This window comes from Gorilla gorilla, chromosome 5 (assembly GCF_029281585.2).
Source record: "Gorilla gorilla gorilla isolate KB3781 chromosome 5, NHGRI_mGorGor1-v2.1_pri, whole genome shotgun sequence".
Classification (NCBI taxonomy): domain Eukaryota; kingdom Metazoa; phylum Chordata; class Mammalia; order Primates; family Hominidae; genus Gorilla; species Gorilla gorilla.
Window position 1 is genome coordinate 192920674 of NC_073229.2, and position 24388 is coordinate 192945061.

Below are 24388 nucleotides of genomic sequence, written 5' to 3' on the forward strand. Positions count from 1 at the left end.
GCCCCGGGAAGGATTCTCTCTCCCTGCACATCTGCGCACTCCCTGGCCAGTCCCTGCCCTGCCCCTGCCCCACCCTGCCCTGCCCCTGCCCTGCCCAGGAAGCATTTCGTCTCCCTGCACATCCACACACTCCCTGGCCAGTCCCTGCCCTGGCACAGTTCATGGGACACTGTTCAGCTGATTGGGCCACAGACTTTAGTCCCCAGATAAATAATGCTCTCTTTAAATAATATTATTATTATTATGTACAAAAATAGAAAGTGTAAAGACAGACTCTTTTGACTTTGGTTTTCACCAGTAAGAACCTACTTCACACCATGAGAACCTGAGTCAACTCCATTTTGTTAGGTTGGGAACATAACTTTAAGAGCGAGTGTCATTAAGTTAGACACTAAGCAAACATGTCTTCATGTTTCTTGTGACGGGGTAGGAAAGCAGCCCTGTTTTACTGTTATCTTTAGTTCTATTTGGTGGGAGGTGGGTTTTAGCCGCGGAGCTGCTGGAAGCGGGGTCTGGAGGGAATGCTTTCAGCGAGAGGGTGGGCAGAGCACACAGGGCTCCCGCTCAGAGAGGAGCTCAGCTGGGGAGGAGGAGGCTGGGAAGGCCCATCAGGAGGGACAGCCGGAATTCCCTCGGAGTGGAGTCTTGCTCCCAGCCCTTCCTAACTGAAAAGACTGTGAAGGTGCCCTGGGCTGGGGGCCTGGGGTGGGTGGCTGACAGGTGTAGGGCCTGGAAATCCAGTGGAGTCTCCAGCGCAGGAGCAACTGTGGAATCAGAAGCGCTGTGCTCCTGCTCCTCGTTCCATTTGAGATTCAAGCCAGGAAAAGAATTCATAGTTAGACAGAGGGCTGAGCTGACGTAAGGAAGAAACAAATGCACTTTTAAAAGGAGAAAATCTCCAGTGCCCAGCTGCTCCATCCATAGTGCATGAGCCCTGAGAGGAGAAAATGATTCCTGCCTGTTTGCATCATATGCATTTATTGTGTGTAGACCTGGCTTCGTTACAAATCTAGATGGAAAAAAACAAATTTAAGACAAATAGACCATAGGATTCTACAGGCTTGCTTCCAACATCCTAGCAATGTTTCAGAGGCTGAAATTGTCAGCACTGAGCATCCTTTGTTCAGATGCAGCCATACTTTGGCGTCTCATTCATTGAATCGTCATTGGAGCCCCCCGTTTTGGCTCTGGGTGGCATGTGTAGATGTAAAGAAAATCCTTGCTTAAAGTTACTTCCAAAATGTAGCCAGACCTTCTGTTTCTGTAGGACCCGACCTTCTGTTGCTCAGATTCTGCCAAGACTACTATTGCAAACTTGTTTTCATTCCATAGTTTACAAAAAAGAAAAATCAATGAGGCAAATGCTTTTTAAAAAGTTTTAATTGAAATATGACCGTTGTACATGTTTTTGAGGCATGTGCTATTTTGATACCTGAGTAGGATAGGGTATCTGGGGTAACTGTCAACTCCAATATTTATCTTTCCATTGTGTTGGGAACATTCCAGATCTTTTGTAGCTGTTTTGAAATGTATAATAAATTGTTGTCAACTGTAATTTTTCTATTGTACTTTTGAATATTAGAACTTATTCCTTTTATCTAACTGTAGCTTAAGTCAATCTTTTCATTGAAAATGAGGAACTGTTCTTAAATGAAGACATTCTGGCAAACACTCGGAATGCATTCGATTCCATCATCAGGTGGACCAGAGTCTGCCAGGCAGGTACCTGGGATGTCAGCATAGGAAAACGTTTCTCAGACTCGCTGCTACTTGCATCCCTCATTTCAGAACAAACTCAATCATAAGATTACAGAGACTGCAGAATGGCCCAGTTCCCGGTCCTGTTTGAATCCCTGGTGTGACCCCGGGATGCTAGAACAGGGCCAGCCGCAGCCTCCTGAGAGGGAGCCCTCGGTTCATGTGCAGATCTCTGAGGAGCTACGGGTATGGGCTTTCTCTGCCATCACCTTTGCCTGCTTTGGTTTGGGGGCATAGATATGCTTTTGTGTTTGGGTTTCTGAGGAGGTCATTACTCCATGTATTTGGGTAGTTGAAGCCTCTGGGCGACTCACTGCTCCCTCCTGATGGATCACAGGTCAGCCCTGGTCAGCCCTCCAGTCTTTGTTGCCTCCAGGTCCTCGTGGATATCAGCACACGGTCTTGGTGTTGGTGTTGGTGTTGTATTGTGCTTGTGTTGCGGTTGTGTTGTGGTAGTCGCTGTGTGGTTGCCAACTCAGAAGGATTGGCTGCTCTATTTCCATGGTAGGGTTCATTGGTGGTGGGGAGCCTGACTGTTAGCTGGATAAGGGAAGGGGAAGCATGGAGAGGAAGCATGGGGCAGGCTGCGGCGGGGCCTGCTGCATTCCCGGGGGCTGCTGCAGACGCTGAGGGGCCCAGGCAGCCAGGCACCAACCCCAGAGCTCACACTAGACTAACCCCTCTGCAGTGGTAGCGTTGCTGATTGGCCCTTGAGGAGACAACGCAACATCACAGTGTGCTCAGAAAACACTTGCTCTAAATATTTTGAGTTTAGTAAAATGTAACCTCACTTGAAATCAATCAAGGACATTGGAGCTATGAAATATTTACTAGTACATGGAAGCTTATTTCTTAACAATACATGAATTTTTAGAGGTTTATGGTTTAAAAACATAGAGAGTCTATCTTGTTGTTAAGACTGACTCCTTAAGTTTCTCATAAAAGATACAAAAGAGGGAATGTTGTAGAAAAAAAACTATTAGAAGTAAAAACAGATTAGGAGTCTGGAAAGAAAAGTTTCTCTTTTGACTTGAAAGCGTTTCCTAAACTATATATGCGGGGAAAGAAAGAGACAAAAACGCTAGCCTGAGCCTGAACATCTGGACACCTTCAGTGCTTCCTGGCAGCTGGCTTTGCATATTTGGTGTCCTCATGAGGCTAGAGCAACCTGCCGGGGCCAGTTGTTTGGACAGTAAACAGTTAAAAGTCATTCCTAAGAATGACTTAGTTCTCCCTAAGAATGTCATTGTCCATTGGAAATGTTCCAAACTTTTTTTTCAGGAGAAAATTCAGGCAGAAATAGTTGTTTTGTCATGCCGAGTAACACTGAGAGTGAGAATACAGTCTTGCAAATCAGGAAGGCTTTGACACCAGAAATAATCCTAATGTTTGGCAAAATACTGATTGCACAGAACACCTCCTTAAAATGTGAGCGTGCCCTGAAATGCTCGCTCCTCCCCGGATGGCAGAGGACATCAGCCTGATCTCCCCTCAAATGCTAGATCCCTCCTCAAGCCTGTGAAACCTGAAGAAATCCCATGCACTCTGCAGCATTGACGTCAACCTTACCTGTATCACCATAAACCCTCCGTGTCTCTTCACCGATACCTTCATTTAAAAGCTCCTTGAGGGCAAAATTGGTGCTTTTTACCAAGCATTTTGTTAATAAGTAGTTTTCAAAAAATGGTTGAATGACATAACGTTGTCCTTGAGAAATGTAGGAAGACTTTAGAAACACACACGTCGGTCTTTAAGATAAATATTCAGAGTTAACTTATTAGCTGTGATAAATTCCAAGTGCACACCCTGGCCTTGGATGACCTGACCCAGAAGAGAGTTAAAGTCAAAGGCAAAGAATTTCTGGAATGTTATGGTCAGAGGAACCTTGGGGAGTTTACGGCAGCACTCAGTTTAATGGATGAGCTGAGGCAGGGCCAAGAGCAGGCACCTTCACCCAAAGCCTTGGCTTTCCCGGCCACATCTTCACTGGAGGAACTTCCTAATTCTTTTCAGGCACTGACTTCTAACCAAGTGCCCACTTCTATCAGTGTATTAGTTATCAGTGTTAATTCATCAAAATACTATCTAAAGCCTATGGACCTCTTTGTCTAGAATAATGAAAAGATATAGTGAAAAGTCAAGAATATGAAAATAAATATAGAAAATATGTGAATATAGAAAATATAGAAAAGTAGAGTTAATGCACAAAAGTAGTAATTTTCTTTTCAGCTTAAGATTGTGAAGTTTTATGCTTTTTCTTTAGTGTCTTTTTTAAAGTATGAATTGTCATGAGCAAATTTCATTGGATAAAAGAAAAACTTCAGCTGAATTAAATTTGAAAGAGTTTAATTGAGCAGTGAACGATTCCTGAATAAGGCAACCGCCCAAGCCAGAGTGGGCTCAGAGACTCCAGCACAGCCACAGGGTGGAAGAAGATTTACAGACAGAAAAAAGGAAAGTGATGGACAGAAAACAGAAGTGAGGCACAGAACCAGCCGGATTGGCTACAGCTCGGCGTCAGCCTCATTTGAACATGGTTTGAACAGTTGGCTACGTTGGATTGGCCAAAACTCGGTGACTGGCACAAGTGTAGGCTACGGTCTGTTGACGTCTCCACTTGTTACAGTTCACAACGTACACAGAAACCTTTAGGCTGAACTTAAATATATAAGGAGGCAGCTTCAGGCTAAGCTTGATTCCACACAACTGATGTACTGTTAACCATCACTGGCCAGGACTTCTTTCTCTACTGCGTGGTGGTTAAAGCGCGTACCTGTCGTGAGGAAACTGCATCTGTCTTGAATCGTCCAAAAGAGGCGCTTGATGTTGTCAGTGTTCCCCGCATCAGGGGCCCTGCGGGTCCAAGGCCAGGCCCTTGAGGATGACGCGCTGACCAGGTCTCAGTTTGGAGGGGGGTTTATCAAAATAGACTTTGTATACCTTTTATAAGCTGCAGGCACTTTATGAATCTCAAAATCAAAGTGCCCGAAGAAACTTTCCTAACACGATACTTTTTTTTCTTATGTTTAAACTGCATAGAAAGTTAAAAGTTGGAAAGCCAAGTGTTAAATGTAATGACAGGCGTCAAATGCTTAATGGAGCAAGTGGGGTACTTGGGAAACATCTCGCACCCCTTTCTGTGGCTGTAGAACTAGATGGTGGGAGTTGAATTAAATCCCAAGAATGGGCTTGGGGAATGGCATCAAAGCTGTGTTCCACTTGTCCATCTCTGTGTACTTGTTATGTTCCAGAGGCTCTATTTGGCCCTGGTTATAACCAAACCTTCAAAGCCCTAGGCCCTCTAACTCCATGGTTTCTTCTGAACATATTTCACAGGCTCTCCAGGGTCCCCGTTCTGAACTTCGCCTCACAGCCCCTTCCCTGGACCACACAGCAGACTCAAGCAGGGCTCCTGGGTCCTCCCACAGCTGGCTGGGACCCACAGAGGGAGCATTGTCACACTTTAAAACAGAAACGAGATTGTGTCACTTCTCAGATTCTCCCAACAGCTTCCAGTTTCCTTTCAGATAAGGTCCACACTTGTTTCTGGACTCATAAGACCCCCTGGGTTTTGGGCCCCTGTCAGTTCCTCAACTTTGTTCCCTAGGACCATCCTTCCTGCCCCGCTCAACACACCCTGGTATCCTCAGGGCCTCAGGAATGCCACACTGCCTGGGACGCAGGGTCTTCGTGGGCCTTCCCTGTGCCCCCAGCACTCTCCTCCCTGTTCCAAATGGCTCACTCCACACCACTGCACCTCTGCCTGGCAAGCAGAGGTGAACGTGACACCAGTGCCCACCCTGCCAGGACAGGCGTGGTGGAGGGCAGGGGCCTTGTCTGCTGTTCCCAGCCTCATCGTGGCCGTGGGGCAGCGGGGAGAGCTCCACAGCCGCTCGGCACACAATCACCTGGACGTACGATGCCCTCCTGCCTCTACCCCCAGCAAGGTCAGAGTTCTCAGCACCATCCAAGCCTTCAGTCTCCCGCTGAGTGTGACTTGGGCCTCAGTTTCTCCCTCAGACACTGATGTGCTGATTAGTTTCACCAGGCAGTCGCGAGGCCACAGTGTGGTGCTGAGTGTCAGCTGCATGAGGGTGACATGCACGCGGCCCCACGAGTATATCAGACAGGAATGCTGTGGTCCTGCCTCTGTGAACCCCATCACACATGTGACACTCCCTGGACCACACAGCTGGGACATGCTCTTTGAAGAGTGCTGGAGGAAAATCTGCGCTTGGAATAAAACAAAGAAGCACAGCATTTAATAAATGAGCATTTACTATGTAGAAGGAGTGGTCTGTTTCGGCTGGGGATGGAGCATTGAGATTGCGGTGCTTTTTAACTCTGGCAATGTCAGGATTTAAAGCGGAGTTTTCAAATTCAGCAAATGTTGGGAATCCAAAGCTGCCAAGTGTGAGAGCACACGTGTTTATGGACATGGCTTCGGGACCCCTCCACCCTGGGAATTTCCCCTTTGTTTCTCTGATGCCTTTACTTCAGCGGGGCTGCCACTCAGAGGCTCAACATCTTCCCTGCTTTTCTGTACCAGGTCGGTGTGTTTTAAACTGTAAGAATGAGTAGCCACGACATTTTATTTCTAGCTGTTTGTGAAAAGACCTAGCCAAATGCAGGTGCTGTTATTGGCACCCTCTTTCTCCCTCCCCAGCCAGATGAAAAGAGCTTTTTCTACCAGAAGACAGATGCCCCTTATTTGGTGTGCACACAATGGAACCTTCATCACAAGTCACCAGTGATGTTCAGGGTCAGGGAGAAACTACCTGGTACCCAGAGCTCTTTCCAGGCACCCAGCTATGCACAAAGAGAGGACCAATCAAATGTTGGGTCAGTGTGAATGACTTGCTTTTTTTTTTTTTTTTTTTTTTTGAGACAGAGTCTCGCTCTTGTCTCCCAGGCTGGAGTGCAGTGGTACGATCTCAGCTCACTGCAAGCTCCGCCTCCCAGGTTCAAGTGATTCTCACACGTCAGCCTCCCAAGTAGCTGAGATTATAGGCATGTACCACCATGGCTGGCTAATTTTTGTATTTTTAGTAGATATGGGGTTTCACTCTGTTGGCCAGACTGATCTCAAACTCCTGACCTCAAGTGATCCACCCACCTCAGCCTCCCAAAGTGCTGGGATTACAGGCGTGAGCCCCCAGACCCACAAGTGAATGCCTACTTACAAGTAAAGATAATTTAGAAAGAAAATTATAAACTATTTGCTTTTATATAGTTTGAAATAGTTTATAATCAATAAAGGAACTTAAAATCCTGGTTCCTAACATTCATCTTAGAGTTAGTAAATGTAAAATTTTGTTAGTGTCAAGACAAAACTGGATTTAATCGCAAAGGAGAAATTCTCAGCGCCTTTCTTACAGATTTCTGGAGAAGGAGAGAAGGAGTCACAAAAACATCTTAGTAACATTATTTCCATTTCTCTCAACCCTTAGAAGCAATAAAAAGTCTCATTTTCTGTCCATTTTTAACTCTGCAGTTAAAAATGTATTTCTATTACCTTGGGGAAATGGCACAAAACTAGAGCACACTCAAACTTTTCTATGATACATTCTTAAAATGGGGAGGAAGTGAGCCTAAAACCCACGGGGAAGGGCCACTCAGACAGAGAAACCTCTGCCTTATTCCAGTGAAACTGGGCCTGTGCGAGTTAGCACGGGACAGAGACTCCTCAGTTCACCTGAGTTCCTCTCCTCGGGCCTTTTCTCCCCTCAGGGCACCACACAGGCTTTGAGAATGCTCAGTTCCTACCTTAAAATTCTGACCAAATCTTCAAAAATCCAACCCTGTGGGCTTTCTCCCAACCCACATGTGACAGCCCGGGCACAAGAGTGGAGATAACATTTGACTGCCGCCTCCACGAAGTGACACCAAGGTGCCCAGCAGGTGTTCTCAGCAGACACGGCACGTGTTCCTGGCCCAAACCGAGAGAAGCGGTTTCCCCCCAGGTCACCACGCAGGCCGCCAGTGGGAGACGAGGACAGTCTTTTCCCAGGTGGCTGACCTGTCCCCCTCACATCAGGCCAGCAAAGGCATTCCCGGGGTCCCTGGCTGGCGAATCGGAGCACGGGCTGATTGCTTGACAGAAATGATTGGACTTCCAAGCCAGAGGAGCTAAAACTGTGAGTGGATAAATAGACAATGATGATGGCGTGAATACCTGCGTGCACACACCACTCCTCAGAAGCATCTGAACAACTTAGAGAAGAAAGCTCCTTTGTCATCCATTCTTTTCTCTTCATTTCTCATCTATACCAGTTTCCTAAACATTGGAACTAAACATGAAACTAAGAGAACCGATTTTTAAGCCACTGCTCGATACTTAAAACCAGAGGAATGAGTCTCATTATCCCCAGACACTTCATGCCTGATGAGCTAATAGTTACTTGCGTGTGAAATCTCTGGCCCCCGTCCGTACACCTGCTTCCCTCGTGTTCCCGATCCAGACCCTGCAGGCCTCACTGGCACAATCCAGACCCACGATTGTGCCAGTGTGTGGCTGCTGTTATCCAGTGGTCTCTTCTCTTGATCGGTGAGTGAGGAAACCACTCAGCTCCACTTTCTCCTGTGTTTGAGTTCCTTCAGGGGCAGTACTGAGTGTTCCAGGTTACGGGAAGGAAGCAAAAGTTAATTCGTGTCCAGACAGGAGGTGACTGAGGGAGCAGCTGGGAACTTGTATCCATTTGTATTTAAAAGACAAAGAGAAAAGAAGAAACTACATAAACTTACTGAAACAGGAATTTTTATACAAAAATGGTTTTTGTTTCTTAAAATAAAGACGTTTCATAGAAAGCGCAGAACACATTCATTTTAAAAGAGTGAAAGTCAAAAATGCTTTTAAAGCATCAGAATATTAACCCAGTTTCTGAAAAGTCCCTGGTCCATAGGCTGGGGTCTCAGGGACCAGCCAGTTCAGCCACTTTGTTGACTGGATGGGCTCTGGGGTTGAGAAGGGCTCAGGGCTTTGTAAGGTGCAGCACCTTTACTGTGGGGCAAAACCAGGATAGAACCCGGTGTTTCCACAGAAACCTCACAGATGTCAAGGACTTGGATTCTGCAGATCAGCTGGAGCACCTGAGGATACTTGGGCTAAGCTACTCCCTTCATTGTTTTGCCACAGATTGGATATAAACTGGTGAACTTATTCTGTTTCTAGCTTTGAAAAGAACAGTCTGGTTTTCTTTCTTGAATTGGCTTATTATTCCCCCAGGAGCCTGGGCACAGGACACTTCCACATGGTGTGGACTTTGAGAGGGCCTGGCACGTCTAAGCCAGGTGGGAGTGTGTATGGGGTAGCACCTTCGTGCTATGCCTCTGTTGACCTGAGACTTCTGAACTCAGTTCAATGGGTGATTGGAGAACTTACTGTGAGTGGAACTGTCCCAAAATAAAGAGTGACTGGGTACATCGCTGAGCCTGCACGCGGCAGTTTTGACGCCAACCCTTCCATGACGCAGTATTTACAGGGGCCGTTAGACCCCACCGTGCAGGCGGCTAAGTGAGAAGGAGGCCGGGGGTGGAGTGTGCTAGAAAGGACCCATCAGAGCACCAGGCTCCTCACACAGGTTCTCAGCGGGCAGCTTCCCCAGGCTGAATCACACACCGCAAAATGCCAGAGCAAAGGGTGGCTTTGCTATCAAGATGGGCCAGAGGAGTTACAGCAAGGGTTGGCAGGGGGCCAGCGCCCCTGCGAGGGACGAGGGTCTCTGCAGCCATCACCGTGCCGGACACAGCTGTCATGGGAGAAGCGGAATAGCTCCCTGTGGACAACAGTGGGGAAATCCCAGCTGTTCTGGGGTCGTTTCTCTTGTACCTCAAGCCTCGTTGCTCCTCTCATGCGTTTGCTAGATCTGGGACATCTCAGGGTGATGAAATTTTCACTTCATGGTACTTCTGTGATTTCTCATGCAGTGAACATTCACTTCAACATAATGAAAGTTAGTTTTTTTCTTCTGATTGCTTGTAATCTTTCATTTTTGTTCGCCTTTTTTCTTCAGAAGTAGTTATGAAGTACAGTCGTCCGTCATCAGTAACAAGCATTATTCCAGGTCCTGGGGTGACTGTGACATGGGACTGAGCCGGATTGATTTGCTGTTTCTTGTTTTAGAAGTACATAATGCTTTTTATGTTCAGTTTTTCTTTTTGCATTAAACACTCCTGCAGCTTTTATATTATGTTAGTCATGTTTCGTGATGAACATCTATTATTTTCTCAGTTGAAATATTGTGTTGCTTTATCTCATTTGGGGGAATATAATTAAATTAACAGCCAAAAAAATCCCCCTGGGTATATCCCTATTACCACACCAAATATCCACATAATTCTTTCTTAAGGCTGTTCAGTACTGAGGATTATCTAAAATGCCTTTTCTCCCAGATAATAATATTCTTCTCCATCAAATCCATATTCCTCTCAGAATCTCTGGAGGCCAGTGGAGGACGGGGAATTCATAGAGAGCAGCCCCGGCAGGCAGGTGCCCGAGGTCCTGTGGGTCCCATCCTCACCTGCCCCGGTGCCTGCCTCATCGCCCTGGACAAGTTCTCCTGGACGGCTGGCCTGGCAGGGCTTCTGCCCACGTGTTCCCGAGCCTGTGCCCTGGAGGTATTTTCAGCCCTCCAAGTTGTTTTTCTCATTTCCCTTCCTGGTTAGTCCTGCAGCCGGGGAGCTCAGCCTTCTGTAGACCGGGAGGCCCCTCCCAGGGAGCCGAGGCCGGGTGGGCTGGGCAGCTTTGGAAGCACCGTGGCCAGCAGCCTCTGCAGCCTCAGGTCCTCTGCCTTTCTGAGGGGATGTTTGATGAGATTGTTACTTCTTTCTTGGAAAGTAGCATTTGCCCTGTGGCCGTGACGCTTTTTTCTATAGATTTTGATCTCCTTTTTCAGTTGTGTGCAAAGAGACTAACACAGACCTTTTTGCACTCTCAGAACCCCCTGGTGAAGGCTGCACATCTGTTTTCTGACATGTGTGTTTAATGAAGTGGAAGCCAGCATGACTGGAGTCCTGCTATCGGCAGCTCACGTGTGCTTCAAGAGCAATCACACAAAACTCCAGTGTCAAAAAGAAACCTAGGAAAACCAGGGCGTCCCTAACTGCATAAACAGGCTGGTCTCCGAACGACTTGGCTGCTGTCCACACCACGGCCACATGGTCCACGCCAACGTGCCCTTGACCCAGGGGTGGTCCATGCCAACGTGCCCTCGACCCAGGGGTGGTCCACGCCAACGTGCCCTCAACCCAGGGGCCTGAGAAGCACGTGTGGCACTGCCTTTCCCCACGGCACCCTCAGCCTGTCCTGTTGGCTGAGGAGTCCAGAGAGAGCCCTTCTCATCTCAGACAATCCTTCCTCTGAGGGCCATGGGGAAGGCGGGGAAGGGGCCGTCCTCAGTCCCACTTGGCTTTCTGCCTGGGCTCTGCAGCTCTCCGCGTCCTCCACTTACTGAGTGGGCTCCTGAGATTCCCTTTGGCGGGGCCGTCTAAAACTTTTCTTAGTAAAAAATGGAATCTAAATTGGGCAGAAGGTGTGTGGTGTAAACTCCCTTCCTGCTGTGGTGAGGACGGTCCGAGCAGATGTTCTAATGCCCGAGGTGCTCTCCAGGCTCAGAAGTCTCCGTGGGTGTCCCCAGCCCCAGCAGAGCCCCAGGGAGAGGCAGCCTCCCCAGCAGGGAGTCTGAGAGTGCAGCGTGGCTCGGTGGGGACGCTGTCCCTCCAGGGCCGGTGCCTGGCTTCTGTCTTCTATTTTCGCCTCTGTATCTTTCTCTTTCTACTGAACTCTGGAAGGGCTTTCTTTAGAAAAATTTAACAAAGTGTAAATGGTAACAAGCTCCGTTTGTCACCTCTCCCATGGATATTTACACACAAATAGACCCAGTTGGAATCGGCAAATTTTGCTCCCTGCTTGTGAAGCTCTTAAACCTGCCGATCTCATCAGGGAAACGAGGGTGGGGCTCCTACCTCTTGCATTTGCTTATTGATCCAGCAAGCGTGTACTGGGCAGCTGAGCGGCTTCTCTATGCCAAAAGGGCATCCAGAGCGAGGAGACCTACGTTGTCCATTGTCCATGCCACCCTGGGCATAAGGACACGGGATGCTGCCTGTGTCCAGCTACTGGGGCAGTAGCACCGGGAGCGGTCTCAGGAGAAAAGACCCCAGAGAAAGTGGACGGCTTCTTTCAAATGTTATCTTGAATTTGGGGTGGGACGAGTGTCTCAGGCATGGTGTCAGGGAATTCCTAACCGGTGGGAGAGGAGAGTGGTGTTGAGGGAAGGATGGAGGGGAAAGGCACGCTGCAGAATGTTGGGTGCCTGAATTATTCCCTGACCCCAGAATCCATACAGAATCTGCGCTGGGCTCCAAAGCTATGAGCACTAAACCCTGCTGCGGACTGTTCGCGCCAATGTCGTGGTGTGGACAAGTCCCCAGGAGACGGGCATTGCAGAGCTCCTGCTGTTTGCTCTACTGCCTCCTTTTGCTCTGAGAAGCGAGGTGGCTCTGGACAGGGTGGGGGTGGTGGTGAATCACAGGCCCTGGCCTCGATTGCCGGGATGGCCAGCCTCATGTGCTCTCAGCGTGCACTCCGTATGTCCCGTGTCCCTAAGCACCCGGTGCCTCTGCTGCCACACTCGCTGGATGAGTGACACTGCCCACCTCCGATTGCAGTTCTGAAGATCAGTGAGATACTAATGCCTGTGAATTTTAGTCTCACGTAATAATTCAAACAATACAGGAATTAATAATAGCTATGGCTCAAAATCAATCTATATAATGCAATGTGTTTGTGTTTAAACTAGCTCGTTAAGATTAAGGTAGGCCAAAATACTCATTTCCAAACAGTAAAACAACATTTCCCTGTATTTTAGAGGAAAATCTGTTATGCTTTATGAGTTAATTATGAAAACATACACATGTTTTTCAGGTTGCCCGGGTGCCAAAAAGCATGAGTTTCTGACCAGCGTTCTGGACGCGCTGTCCACGGACATGGTCCACGCCGTCTCTGACCCCTCCTCCTCATCAGGCAGGTATGCTGTGTTCGCCGTGGGACAACAAGTTGGCAGGGTTCCAGAATTCTGGGGAATCTGGAAAGTCTGAACATTACATATTGGCAACCTTCTCAGCTTATTTGGATATAGTAGAGCCTTAAAAAGGAGCCTTCTGCAAACACAGGACGTTGCTTAGCAGGTTTTCTTGTAGCAAGACTAAATCACTGAAAACACTCCGATAGGGGTACATGGCCCTGAGCCGTGACTCCTGGGCCTCTGCGGGGTAGTGGGCTCTGACCCTGGCCCTTTTGGTGGGGAGTAGGGCAGGGGGAGCACTTCCTGCAGAGGGCTTTGTGCTTTGAAATTGCACTTTAGAGTCATCGATTGGATTGTAAATACTTTGAATGACAACGTTTAATCTGAAGTTCTCAAAACGTGATTAGGTTTATTGCAGTAAAATGTACAGCACATACATTTGCCGTCCTAACCACTTTCAGGCGTATGATTCAGTTACATCAAAGACATTCACACTGTTCAAAATAGGATTTTTGGAACCCTGGAGGTGTTCCTTGAGTACATGGTAGGCATTCCCGCACTCCTGGACCTGGGGCCTGGAGCTCAATGGAGTGGTTTTCAGTGAATTCTCCAACACTCTTTTCCACCCTCTGTAGATCAGCCTCAGGAGAGCAGAAGAACCCCAGGGTTTTACTGCGATGGCATCTCAAGCATCAGATATTCCCCTGATCTAGCCATAGTTTATCTGTTTCTTTCAAATAAAGTTTTGATGGAGATTTTATCTTTTTTCTTTCTTTAGAATGTTGGCCTTTCTCCCCATAGCCCCTGACACCCAAACCCTTGATTATCTCAGCCACTTTAGATGATTTTTTTGGTCTCCTGAACTAAAAGCCTCTCCTCTCACTGTCTGTCTGCTAAAGAAGACTTAAGGAAATAAAAAGGCAATACTAACAGAAAATGTCATGAATGTGTAGGAAATTAAATTTAATAGAGCAGGCCGGGTGCGGGGGCTCACGCCTGTAATCCCAACACTTTGGCAGGCCAAGGCAGGTGGATCACCTGAGGTCAGGAGTTCGAGACCAGCCTGGCCAACGTGGTGAAAACCCATCCCTACTAAAAATACAAAACTTAATCCAGCATGGTGGCAGGCACCTGTAATCCCAGCTACTCGGGAGGCTAAGACAGGAGAATCACTTGAACCTGGGAGGCGGAGATTGCAGTGAGCCAAGACCACACCATTGCACTTCAGCCAGGACAACAAGAGCAAAACTCTGTCTCAAAAAAAAATTTTTTTAATAGAGTAAAACTGTATGTAAATTTCAACTTTACATCTTCTATTCTTGGAAAGATTGTTTTTGCAAACTAAACTAAACTGCAAACTAAAAATGAAGGCAGTAAATGAATTGCTAACTAAACTAAATTGCAAACTAAACTAAATGCAAACTAAAATTGATGGCAGTAAATGGATTGTTATCTGAAAATCCTCTGAAAGGTTGAGAAATTGGCAATGGTGTCGGAGTTCACGGTGTTCTCATACCTGGGAATGTGCAGCTCATCCCAACAGGCAGAATCCAGGGGCCAGCACCTCCAGGAGGGCCAGCCCATGCACACACACACACCCTCCATCTCACGGAGAAGGTGCGCTTCTGCCATTTGGTGCACTTTTAAAGATCCGGACCTTCTAGAAGAGTTTTATTTATTTATGCCCTAAAATATTGAACCTAACATAATCCAAGGAAAAACATCTAGTCCCAACTTAAAATGTTTTTGATTTGCATCGTCTGATATTCCTATGACATGAAGGATGTGTAAAAGAATCACATTTACAGGGCTAGAAAAGCTCAGGGTTCTGGTGTGTCGGGCGGGTATAGCTGCATGTGCTGACCTGCCAGTCCTGTGCACACAGAAGCCAGGATAAGCGGGCTTTTGTCCTTCAAGTGCATCTTTGCTGGGCACAAATTCACTGCATCATTTACAATTTTGAATCCAACCTGAAAAATCTTTGCTAAAAATGTTCTTCTAAATTATTTCTTTAAATTGTTATATCTGATGACCAGTGCTGCAGGCTGAGACACCAGGACCATGAGAACTACAAGCAGGGGTTATGGGTTTGAGGGAAGGACAGTGGCCAAGAAGGAGCAGCCCAGGGGTTTAAGCATCCTGACGGCGTCTGTGTTCCTTCCAGGCTCTCAGAACCCGACCCCAGCCATACCCTAGAGGAGCGGGTGGTGCACTGGTACTTCAAACTACTGGATAAAAACTCCAGTGGAGACATCGGCAAAAAGGAAATCAAACCCTTCAAGAGGTTCCTTCGCAAAAAATCAAAGCCCAAAAAATGTGTGAAGAAGTTTGTTGAATACTGTGATGTGAATAATGACAAATCCATCTCCGTACAAGAACTGATGGGCTGCCTGGGCGTGGCGAAAGAGGACGGCAAAGCGGACACGAAGAAACGCCACAGTAAGAGCTTTCCCACCCCCCACCCTGGGCAGTGGTCAGGCCCTGAGGCCTGGGAGGTCCGCTTCTCACAAACACAATTACAGATTGTGTTTATGGCCTGGGAGTGCAAAAAAATCAAATATGCTGTTTAATTGTTGGTCGTCTGTTTGCAGAAATAATAATGATAATTGGCGACTCATCACATGCCACTTGCCCAGGAGAGCCCAGGCTCAAAGGGCATGAACTGCGTGTTGGTTTGCAATGAGCCTTTTTACTGTTCAGACCACGGTTGGCTTCCCCCAGAATGGATTGTCTTGTGGTATTTGAGGTGAAAACCTGAGAACCACTGGAATAACCAACCCTGCACCTGAGCTCCAACCAAATGTTAGGAACTCACCAACCCTGCACCTGAGCTCCAACCAAATGTTAGGAACTCACCAACCCTGTATCTGAGCTCCAACCAAATGTTAGGAATTCACCAACCCTGCACCTGAGCTCCAGCCAAATGTTAGGAACTCACCACCCCTGTACCTGAGCTCCAACCAAGTGTTAGGAACTCACCAACCCTGTACCTGAGCTCCAACTAGACGTTAGGAGCTCACCAACCCTGTACCTGAGCTCCAACCAGATGTTAGGAACTCACCAACCCTGCACCTGAGCTCCAACCAGATGTTAGGAACTCACCAACCCTGCACCTGAGCTCCAACCAGATGTTAGGAACTCACCAACCCTGCACCTGAGCTCCAACCAGATGTTAGGAACTCACCAACCCTGCACCTGAGCTCCAACCAGATGTTAGGAACTCACCAACCCTGCACCTGAGCTCCAACTAAATGTTAGGCCAGTTCACAAGCCGTAAAATCATTGCTGTGGCCCAGACCAGTTATTCCAATGGTTATAGCAGTTTTAACAATTGAAAATACTTTTTTTTGTGGGCCTGGCCTACCCAACCAACTGTGACAGGAAGTAAGAGAAACCTATGATGGCCAGAGCCCAGATGTTCTTAGGAGGCAAGCCAGGAAAAGCCGGGTCTGACTTTTCAGCTCAGAGACAGCACTGTGAGATGCACGCATGCCCTAGATCCCACTGCACATGTGTGCTAGATACTCCTGCATGTGTGTGCTGGATCCTACTGCATGTGTGTACTAGATACCCCTGCACATGTGTGCCAGATCCCCCTGCACATGTGTGCTGGATCCCCTCACACGTGTGTGCTACATCCCCCTGCATGTGTGTACTAGATTTCCCTCACACGTGTGCTGGATCCCTTGCACATGTATCCTGGATCCCCTCACACATGTGTGCTAGATTCCCCTGCATGTGTGTGCTAAATCCCACTGCACATGTGTGCCAGATTCCCCTTCATGTATGTGCTGGATCTCCCTGCCCACTTGTGCTAGATCTCACTGCACATATGTGCTCGATCCCTTGCACGTGTGAGCTAGATCCCCCATATGTGTGTGCTAGATCCCACTGTACACATGTACTGGATCCCACTGCACGTGTGTGCTGGATCCCCCGTATGTGTGTGCTAGATCCCACTGTACACGGGTACTGGATCCCACTGCACGTGTGTGCTGGATCTCATTCCACATGTGCATTAGCTCTCACTGTCCTTGGGGATCTGTTTCCTGATTTGTGTAATACTTGCTGGGTAGGGCTAGCAGAGACTGCTCAAATCCCTGTCGTTTATGACTCTTTTATTTGTTGTCAACTCGGTAACAAATGTGGAAGAGAAAACAAGCTTGAGACTGTGTTGTGGAGGGCTGATTCACCGTGGTCTTTAAAATCCTCCTGGCAAGGCACGGTGGCTCACACCTGTAATCCCAGCAATTTGGGAGGCTGAAGCAGGTGGATCACCTGCGGTCAGGAGTTCAAAGTCAGCCTGGCCAGCATAGTGAAACCTCATCTCTACTAAAAATATAAAAATTAACTAGGCATGATGGCTCATGCCTGTAGTCCCAGCTACTCCAGAGGCTGAGGCACAATTGCTTGAATCTGGGAGGCAGAAGTTGCAGTGAGCTGAGATCGTGCCACTGCACTCCAGCCTGGGTGACAAAGCAAGACTTTGTGTTAAAAAAAAAAAAAAAAGAAAAGAAAAGAAAAAGAGAAAAGGAAAAAAAACCCTCCCATGTTTGAAGCTCAGCTGTGAGGCAGGGGCCCTTTGATCTGACCTGGACTGAGGGTTCCTGGAGGAGGCAGTGGTCATTGTCTGCCTCTTCTTCTCAGTGTCCTAGTGCTTGTGATGATAGTCACTCAGTGCTGTTCAACCAAATTAGGGCAAGCCTAGATCTGTGTCATGGCGACGCACTTCCTGCTAATTTCTCTGTAAAAAGTCAGCTCTGAAAAATTAAGTTTTAGTTTGAAGCTTTTTGTATAGGATCTTTGTGGTTAATGCACGTCCTGCCGTCCTGATGATGTCTTTGCAGGAGAGCAGATGGCTGTACCTATGGCCGCCTCCCTTCACTCTGTGTGCAGGAGGCTGCCCTCTGTGCTGGCCTGGCCATCCGATGAGGTCAGAGAGAATCCTCAGTTATGTTCAATGTTCTGTCTCCATCAAGGACTCTTTGGCAAGTGTGGGAGGAGCTGGCCTCTAGTAAGACAAAAAAGAAAAGAAATCACTCTGGGCTGATCAACTGCAATGCATGAAGGCAGCAAATGCCCACTCACCACTGTGGGAAGAGGGGCACTAAACGTGCTGCCAAGGTCTGGCAAGGCTCATGATCCAATATCCAATCCTACTTCATGGCTCAAGACCTCATTTCATTTTCACAGCCATCCTGAGGGGAATGAGGTCACTGACAGATGCTGCCATCCCTGACACTTGCAGACAAGGACACACAGGCACTGCAGTCATCAGCACTTTGATCTGAGTCTTCCTCAGCTGTGCTGCATGCAGCAAGGGCAGTGCTGTTGGAAATCGTCCACTCTGCTGGGCTACACTTGCTGTTAGGGCTCCTTCGCCCACACCGGCATACACCTACAACCCTCCAGGCATTTGGATGGAAAACCAAGAATGCCTATTCTCAGTAGTTGCCCATGTGTGATTTCCCCCTTGCTTTTCCCTTTCTCTGTATTCAGCACCTGTCCATTGGGTTTCCTGGGCACTTCTCTCTTACTGCCACCTGATACTGCTTTTGGCTTCTTGGACTGGGACTGTGTCTTAGTCCATTTTGTGCTGCTATAACAGAACACCATGGATGGGATACCTTATGAACACAAACGTATTAGCTTATGGGTCTAGAGGCTGGGCAGTCCAAGATTGTGGAATCAGCATCTGGTGAGGGCCTTTGTGCTGTGTCATCCCCAAATAGAAGGGCGAAGAGAGGGTGAGAAAGAGAGAGAGAGCAAGGGGGGCCAAACACATTCTTTCCTAGGAGCGCACTCCCAATATAATGGCATTCACCTATTCGTGAGGGCAGAGTCCTCATGATGCAGACCTCTTAAACCTCCCAACGCTTCTGTATTAGGGATTGAGTTTCCAGCACATGAACTTTGGGCTCACCTTCAGACCATAACAAGCTGCTTTCTTCACTTCCTGTGCTTTTTCTCTTATTTTGGTCCCTGCTCAGGATCCCAGAAGACAAATGGTGTTGTGCTCTTTGAGACTTAAAACCTACAAGCAGGGTCCACATGGGAGGCCTGGGGGACTGATGGGGAGATGGAGAGCAGGTGGCTGCCAGATCTGCAGCTGGGGCCAGGGAACCATGGTGTCCCTCACCCCTGATGATTCCACAGAGAGGGAAGATGAACACCCACCCAGTGATTCACGAAGGGAGCTGCTCACATTCTGCTGTTGCCCCATCTGCATGTGATGAGTGACACCTTGTGGCACCTGGGGGCTTCCTCTGTGGCTCCTCCTCTGTTATGGAAACCAGTCTCTGCATTTCTGTAGAAGGCTAATTTTTATGGTCATAATGAGAAAATTAAGGATGGGTAGAGCCAAGTGTAGATCTGTTTCTAACTTTTAATCTTCTTCCATTCCTGGATGGTGCAGGCTGGTCTTCTCTTTGCAAGGACTCCATCCTGTTAGCCGTTGTCAGGTGGCTTGAGTAGCACCTGAAACGTAAGCCACGCACGGCTTCTGCCCTCCTCAGCCTGGTGCTACAGGGTCATGTGGTCCATGGCCCTTGATGGGGCAGATTCCTGTCTACTGATTTCTTCAATTAAACCAAAGTGAATGTTGACTCTTTGTAAGGGGGGTGGATGAGTTCCAGCAATTGGCAGGTTTTCAGGTAGAGTAATTGGGCCCAGAGCTGTGATTATGGTGACAGAATTTTGAAAATTTCGGGATCAAACGATTTCAAGGTGGATCCACAGCAGTTAAGAAGATGTTCTGTTCTCCTGGAGGCCCTGCTCCTAAGCCACCCTTCCAGAGGAACCCATAGCTCCCCTCATCCTGCATCACCTACAGGACACAGCTCAGACTGTGTGTGTGTGTGTGTGGAGTGTGTGTATGTGTGGTGTGTGTGGTGTGAGTGTATATGGTGTGTGTGTATGGTGTGTGTGTGTAAATATCGGGTGTGTGTGTATATGGTGTGTGGGGGTGTGGTGTGTATGTGTGTGTGGCGTGTGGGGTGTGTGTGTGAGTGGTGTGGTGTGTGTATGTGTATAGCATGTGATGTGTAAACACTAATACTGGTGCTCTGGGCTGGATCAAGCTCTGTTAGGGCAAATGTCTGGCATTCATCTATGTGTCCTACTATTTTAAAACATAATGTATTGATAAGAATTTTGAGGTGTCATTTGGCAAACAGATCAGGAGACAATTGAAAAGATAATTTGTTACTCACAGATCCCAAGGAGAAGAGGCCATGCTGTGCTATCGGGGGCCACATGTGAAGCACCAGGGTCAGCCAAGAGACAGAGGGAACAAGGGACTGGCCCTGAGCCCTCATCACGATTTCCCAGGCAGGCTTGCCTATAAATGAGGTGGCCAGGTTATAGGCTGGGTGAGGGTGGAGGTTGTAGGGTTGGTGAGAGTGGAGGTTGTTGGCTGGTTGAGGGTGGAAGTTATAGTATTGGTGAGGGTAGAGGTTGTAGTATGGGTGAGAGTGGAGGTTGTTGGCTGGTTGAGGGTGGAAGTTATAGTATTGGTGAGGGTAGAGGTTGTAGTATGGGTGAGGGTGGAGGTTGTAGTATGGGTGAGGGTAGAGGTTGTAGGTTGGGTGAGGGTGAAGGTTGTAGGTTGGGTGAGGGTGAAGTTTGTAGGTTGGGTGAAGGTGAAGGTTGTTTGCTGGTTGAGGGTGGAGGTTATAATATGGGTGAGGGTGGAGGTTGTATTGTGAGTGAGGGTGGAGTTTGTAGGCTGGGTAAGGGTGGAGGTTGTAGGTTGGATGAGGGTGGAGGTTGTAGGCTGGGTGAGGGTGGAAGTTGTAGGCTGGGTGAGGGTGGAGGTTGTAGGGTTGGTGAGGGTGGAGGTTGTAGGTTGGGTGAGGGTAGAGGTTGTAGTTTGGGTGAGGGTGGAGGTTGTAGGGTTGGTGAGAGTGGAGGTTGTTGGCTGGGTGAGGGTGGAAGTTATAGTATTGGTGAGGGTGGAGGTTGTAGTATGGGTGAGGGTGGAGGTTGTAGTATGGGTGAGGGTAGAGGTTGTAGTATGGGTGAGGGTGGAGGTTGTAGTATGGGTGAGGGTAGAGGTTGTAGGTTGGGTGAGGGTGGAGGTTGTAGGTTGGGTGAAGGTGAAGGTTGTTTGCTGGTTGAGGGTGGAGGTTATCATATGGGTGAGGGTGGAGGTTGTATTGTGAGTGAGGGTGGAAGTTGTAGGCTGGGTAAGGGTAGAGGTTGTAGCTTGGATGAGGGTGGCGGTTGTAGGCTGGGTGAGGGTGGAGGTTGTAGGTTGGGTGATGTTGGAGGTTATAGTATGGGTGAGAGTAGAGGTTTTAGGTTGGTGAGGGTAGAGGTTGTAGGTTGGGTGAGGTTGTAGATTATAGGCTGAGTGAGGGTGGAGGTTGTAGGTTGGGTGAGGGTGGAGGTTGTAGGCTGAGTGAGGGTGGAGATTGTAGGTTGGGTGAGGGTGGAGGTTGTTGGCTAGGTAAGGGTGGAGGTTGTAGGTTGTGAGGCTGGAGATTGTTGGCTGGATGAGGGTGGAGGTTGTAGGTTGGGTGAGGCTGGAGGTTGTAGGTTGGGTGAGGGTGGAGGTTGTAGGCTGAGTGAGGGTGGAGGTTGTAGGTTGGGTGAGGATGGAGGTTGTAGGTTGGGTGAGGTTGTAGATTATAGGTTGAGTGAGGGTGGAGGTTGTTTTCTGGGTGAGGATGGAGGTTGTTGGCTGGGTGAAGGTGGAGGTTGTAGGTTGTGTGAGGATGGAGATTGTTGGCTGGGTGAGGGTGGAGGTTGTAGGTTGGGTGAGGTTGTAGATTATAGGCTGAGTGAGGGTGGAGGTTGTAGGCTGGGTGAGGGTGGAGGTTGTAGGTTGTGTGAGGATGGAGATTGTTGGCTGGATGAGGGTGGAGGTTGTAGGTTGGATGAGGGTGGAGGTTGTAGGTTGGGTGAGGGTGGAGGTTGTAGGCTGGGTGAGGGTGGAGGTTGTAGGTTGGGTGAGGGTGGAGGTTGTAGGTTGGCCTGAATAGGAAAAGCTGCTCCTCACTGTCTCTGGGGATGGGCTAACTCTGAGAGGGCAGCCTCTTCAGCCTCTTCAGATGTCAAAGCACTAGATAAAGAAAATGAAAGTCATGGTTAATACACGCACTCTCCAAGGAACTGGCCCATGGATTGGGTTCTGATAGAAGGATATGAGTCCCTCATGGGCAAGCTAAATCCCCTAGACAATCTCTTTGGAAGGTGGCAGCACCGTACAGACAACTGTTGTGAGCCGCATATCCTGATTTCAAAAGATGGTCAGTTCCTTCTAGGACTGGTGCACATTGCTCTCTGCTAAGGCTGAGCAGGACCCTGGTGTTGAAGGATACATGGAGTTCTCAGTAGCGCTGGGAGAAAGCTCTGGGAGGAAATGTTTTTTCGTTGCATATATTGATAGACTGAAAGGAAGGTAACTTTTATGAGTCATGACCTTCCATGCGTCATGCTTCATGCAAGTGACTACAGAATCGCGATGGCTTAGGACCCAAGCGTTTCCTTCTGGTTCACATAGCATAGAGGCTGTGGGTTGCCACCATGCCGCCCTGGGCGGGAAGGCAGGTTCAGCACAGGTCAGCACAGGTCTTGGGAAGATGTGGCAGAGAAGCATGAGAGGCTGAGCCACTCGCACAGCCACAAGGGAGGTGGATGCTCAGAGATGGAGGCTGTCAGCCTCCCACCTTCCAAAGGCCCGAGCCGCAGTGTGGGGCAGGGAAGGGGCATGGATGGGCTGGAGTGCTTAGCCCCTGGCGAGGAAGAATGGATGGATATTGGAGCACAACGCGATCTCTTCTGATGCCATCGTCTTAGGTGAAAAGTTTAAGTTGCTGCAGAAGTTAGAGTTCTCTTCTTTAGATCCCTCTGAATAATCTGATATGTCTCATTTTTACTGTCTTCTTAGTAATCAAGAAGAAAGCATATGATCGCTCCTAGCAAAATAAACTGCAGTTTGGCAAAAGAGGCAATTTGGTCATGGTCAAAAATGAACATTGTGGTCTTGGATACATATTTAGCTGATTTTGCAGCCCTTTCATTTTCCTTACAGAATTTTTCTTTTTTTTTTGACTTAAAAAATTCATTATCAGTTATATGTTTTCTACCCTGTATAGTTTGTAATAGTGAAAAGTCAGAAAAACCTAAAGATCCAGGAAGAAATTAGTGAGAACATTCTAAATATCCACACTGTTGCTAAGTTTTTTTTGTTTCCTATATTTTTGCTCACTACTGAACAATGCGCTTTTTATTCTAAAAAATATGAGAAATCAGCCGGGCGTGGTAGCTCCTGCCTGTAATCCCAGCACTTTGGGAGGCCGAGGCCACAAGGTCAGGAGATCAAGACCATCCTGGCCAACATGGTGAAACCCCGTCTCTACTAAAAATACAATAATTAGCTGGGTGTGGTGGTGTGAGCCTGTAATCCCAGCTACTCGGGAGGCTGAGGCAGGAAAATTGCTTGAACCAGGGAGTTGGAGGTTGCAGTGAGCTGAGATCGCGCCACTGCACTCCATCCTGGGTGGTAGAGTGAGACCCCATCCAACCTCCCCCCAAAAAAAAGAATATTAGTTTTTTTTTATAACTTTAATTTACAGCTACTTCTTTTTATAACCTTAATCTACAGCTACTTCTAACTCCCAAGGAGAATTCTATTAATCAGCAAGCAATACAAAAAAAACTGGCAATTGTTGAATAGCCAAATTGGCTCAGAATAGATTCAAAGTATCACTCCAATAGTATTTGAATTTGAACCGTTGGCTGAAAAGCCTATTTTTTTTCCTGTAAAGTAGTCATTCCAGGCAAGACAAGTAGAGGAACAGCAGCACTCATTTTGGCACTTAGACCATTAAAACCAACTATTTAAAAAAATCACAGATTTAGCCACTGCTCGATGTTTTTGCAATTTACCTAATAGGCTTGTTTTTCACCTTTTCATACTCTGTTTCTATTTGCGTTATGGCAAGGGAAGACAGTTTGAAAATAGAGCAATTTTGCTCTTTACTCCATGTTTTTTATTGAGTGGATAGAAATCAACAGTTAATCAAGGAATATGGGATGAAGGATGCTTCCCTCATCTGTTGACTCATTTGAAAACTATTGACCAAGTACTTTCTGCTCTAGATATTGACAGAATAACAGTAAACACACAGGAATGTGTGTCTCTTTAAGGCTTATACTTTGGTGTGGAAGCGAGTCATCAGATAAATAAGAAACCCCACAGCACGATAGGGGTTGCTTGTGGAGGAGGCAGAAGGGAAGGTCAGGAGAGCTGGAACGTTAGATGGGGGCAGGGAGGAGGCCCTGCAAGGTGTGAGTGAGTGGAGACCGGAGGAGCAGAGGAGAACCAAGGGCCATGGGGTAGAGGACAGCCTGCAGAGGACAGCAGGAACGCCATGCCCAGCAAGCCCCAGGGGTGGGGAGAAGTCGAGCACTGGAGAGGAACAGGCATCCGGAGTGATGGGATGCCACATGGGTGGACGGGGCAGAGCCCACCCCGCCTCCAGCATAGCCCAGAAGCCTCTGGCTGCTTCTCTGAGTGAGGCCGTTGGAAGGTTTGGGTGGAATGTTTTAGAGGACAGCTGGTTTCCATGTTTGTGTAGACAACAGATGGGAAGGGCTGA

The 24388-nt window shown here is 48.0% G+C and overlaps 1 protein-coding gene across 2 annotated transcripts in view; it reads left to right on the plus strand.

The window, feature by feature from the left end:
* SMOC2 (SPARC related modular calcium binding 2) overlaps positions 1–24388 on the plus strand; it is a 218847-nt gene that overhangs the window by 189167 nt on the left and 5292 nt on the right. For both annotated transcript variants that reach the window (XM_031012452.2, XM_019030074.4), the window contains exons 10-11: positions 12683–12785; positions 14947–15221. In XM_031012452.2, coding sequence (XP_030868312.1) covers positions 12683–12785; positions 14947–15221 — 378 coding nt within the window. The remainder of the gene's footprint in view (positions 1–12682; positions 12786–14946; positions 15222–24388) is intronic.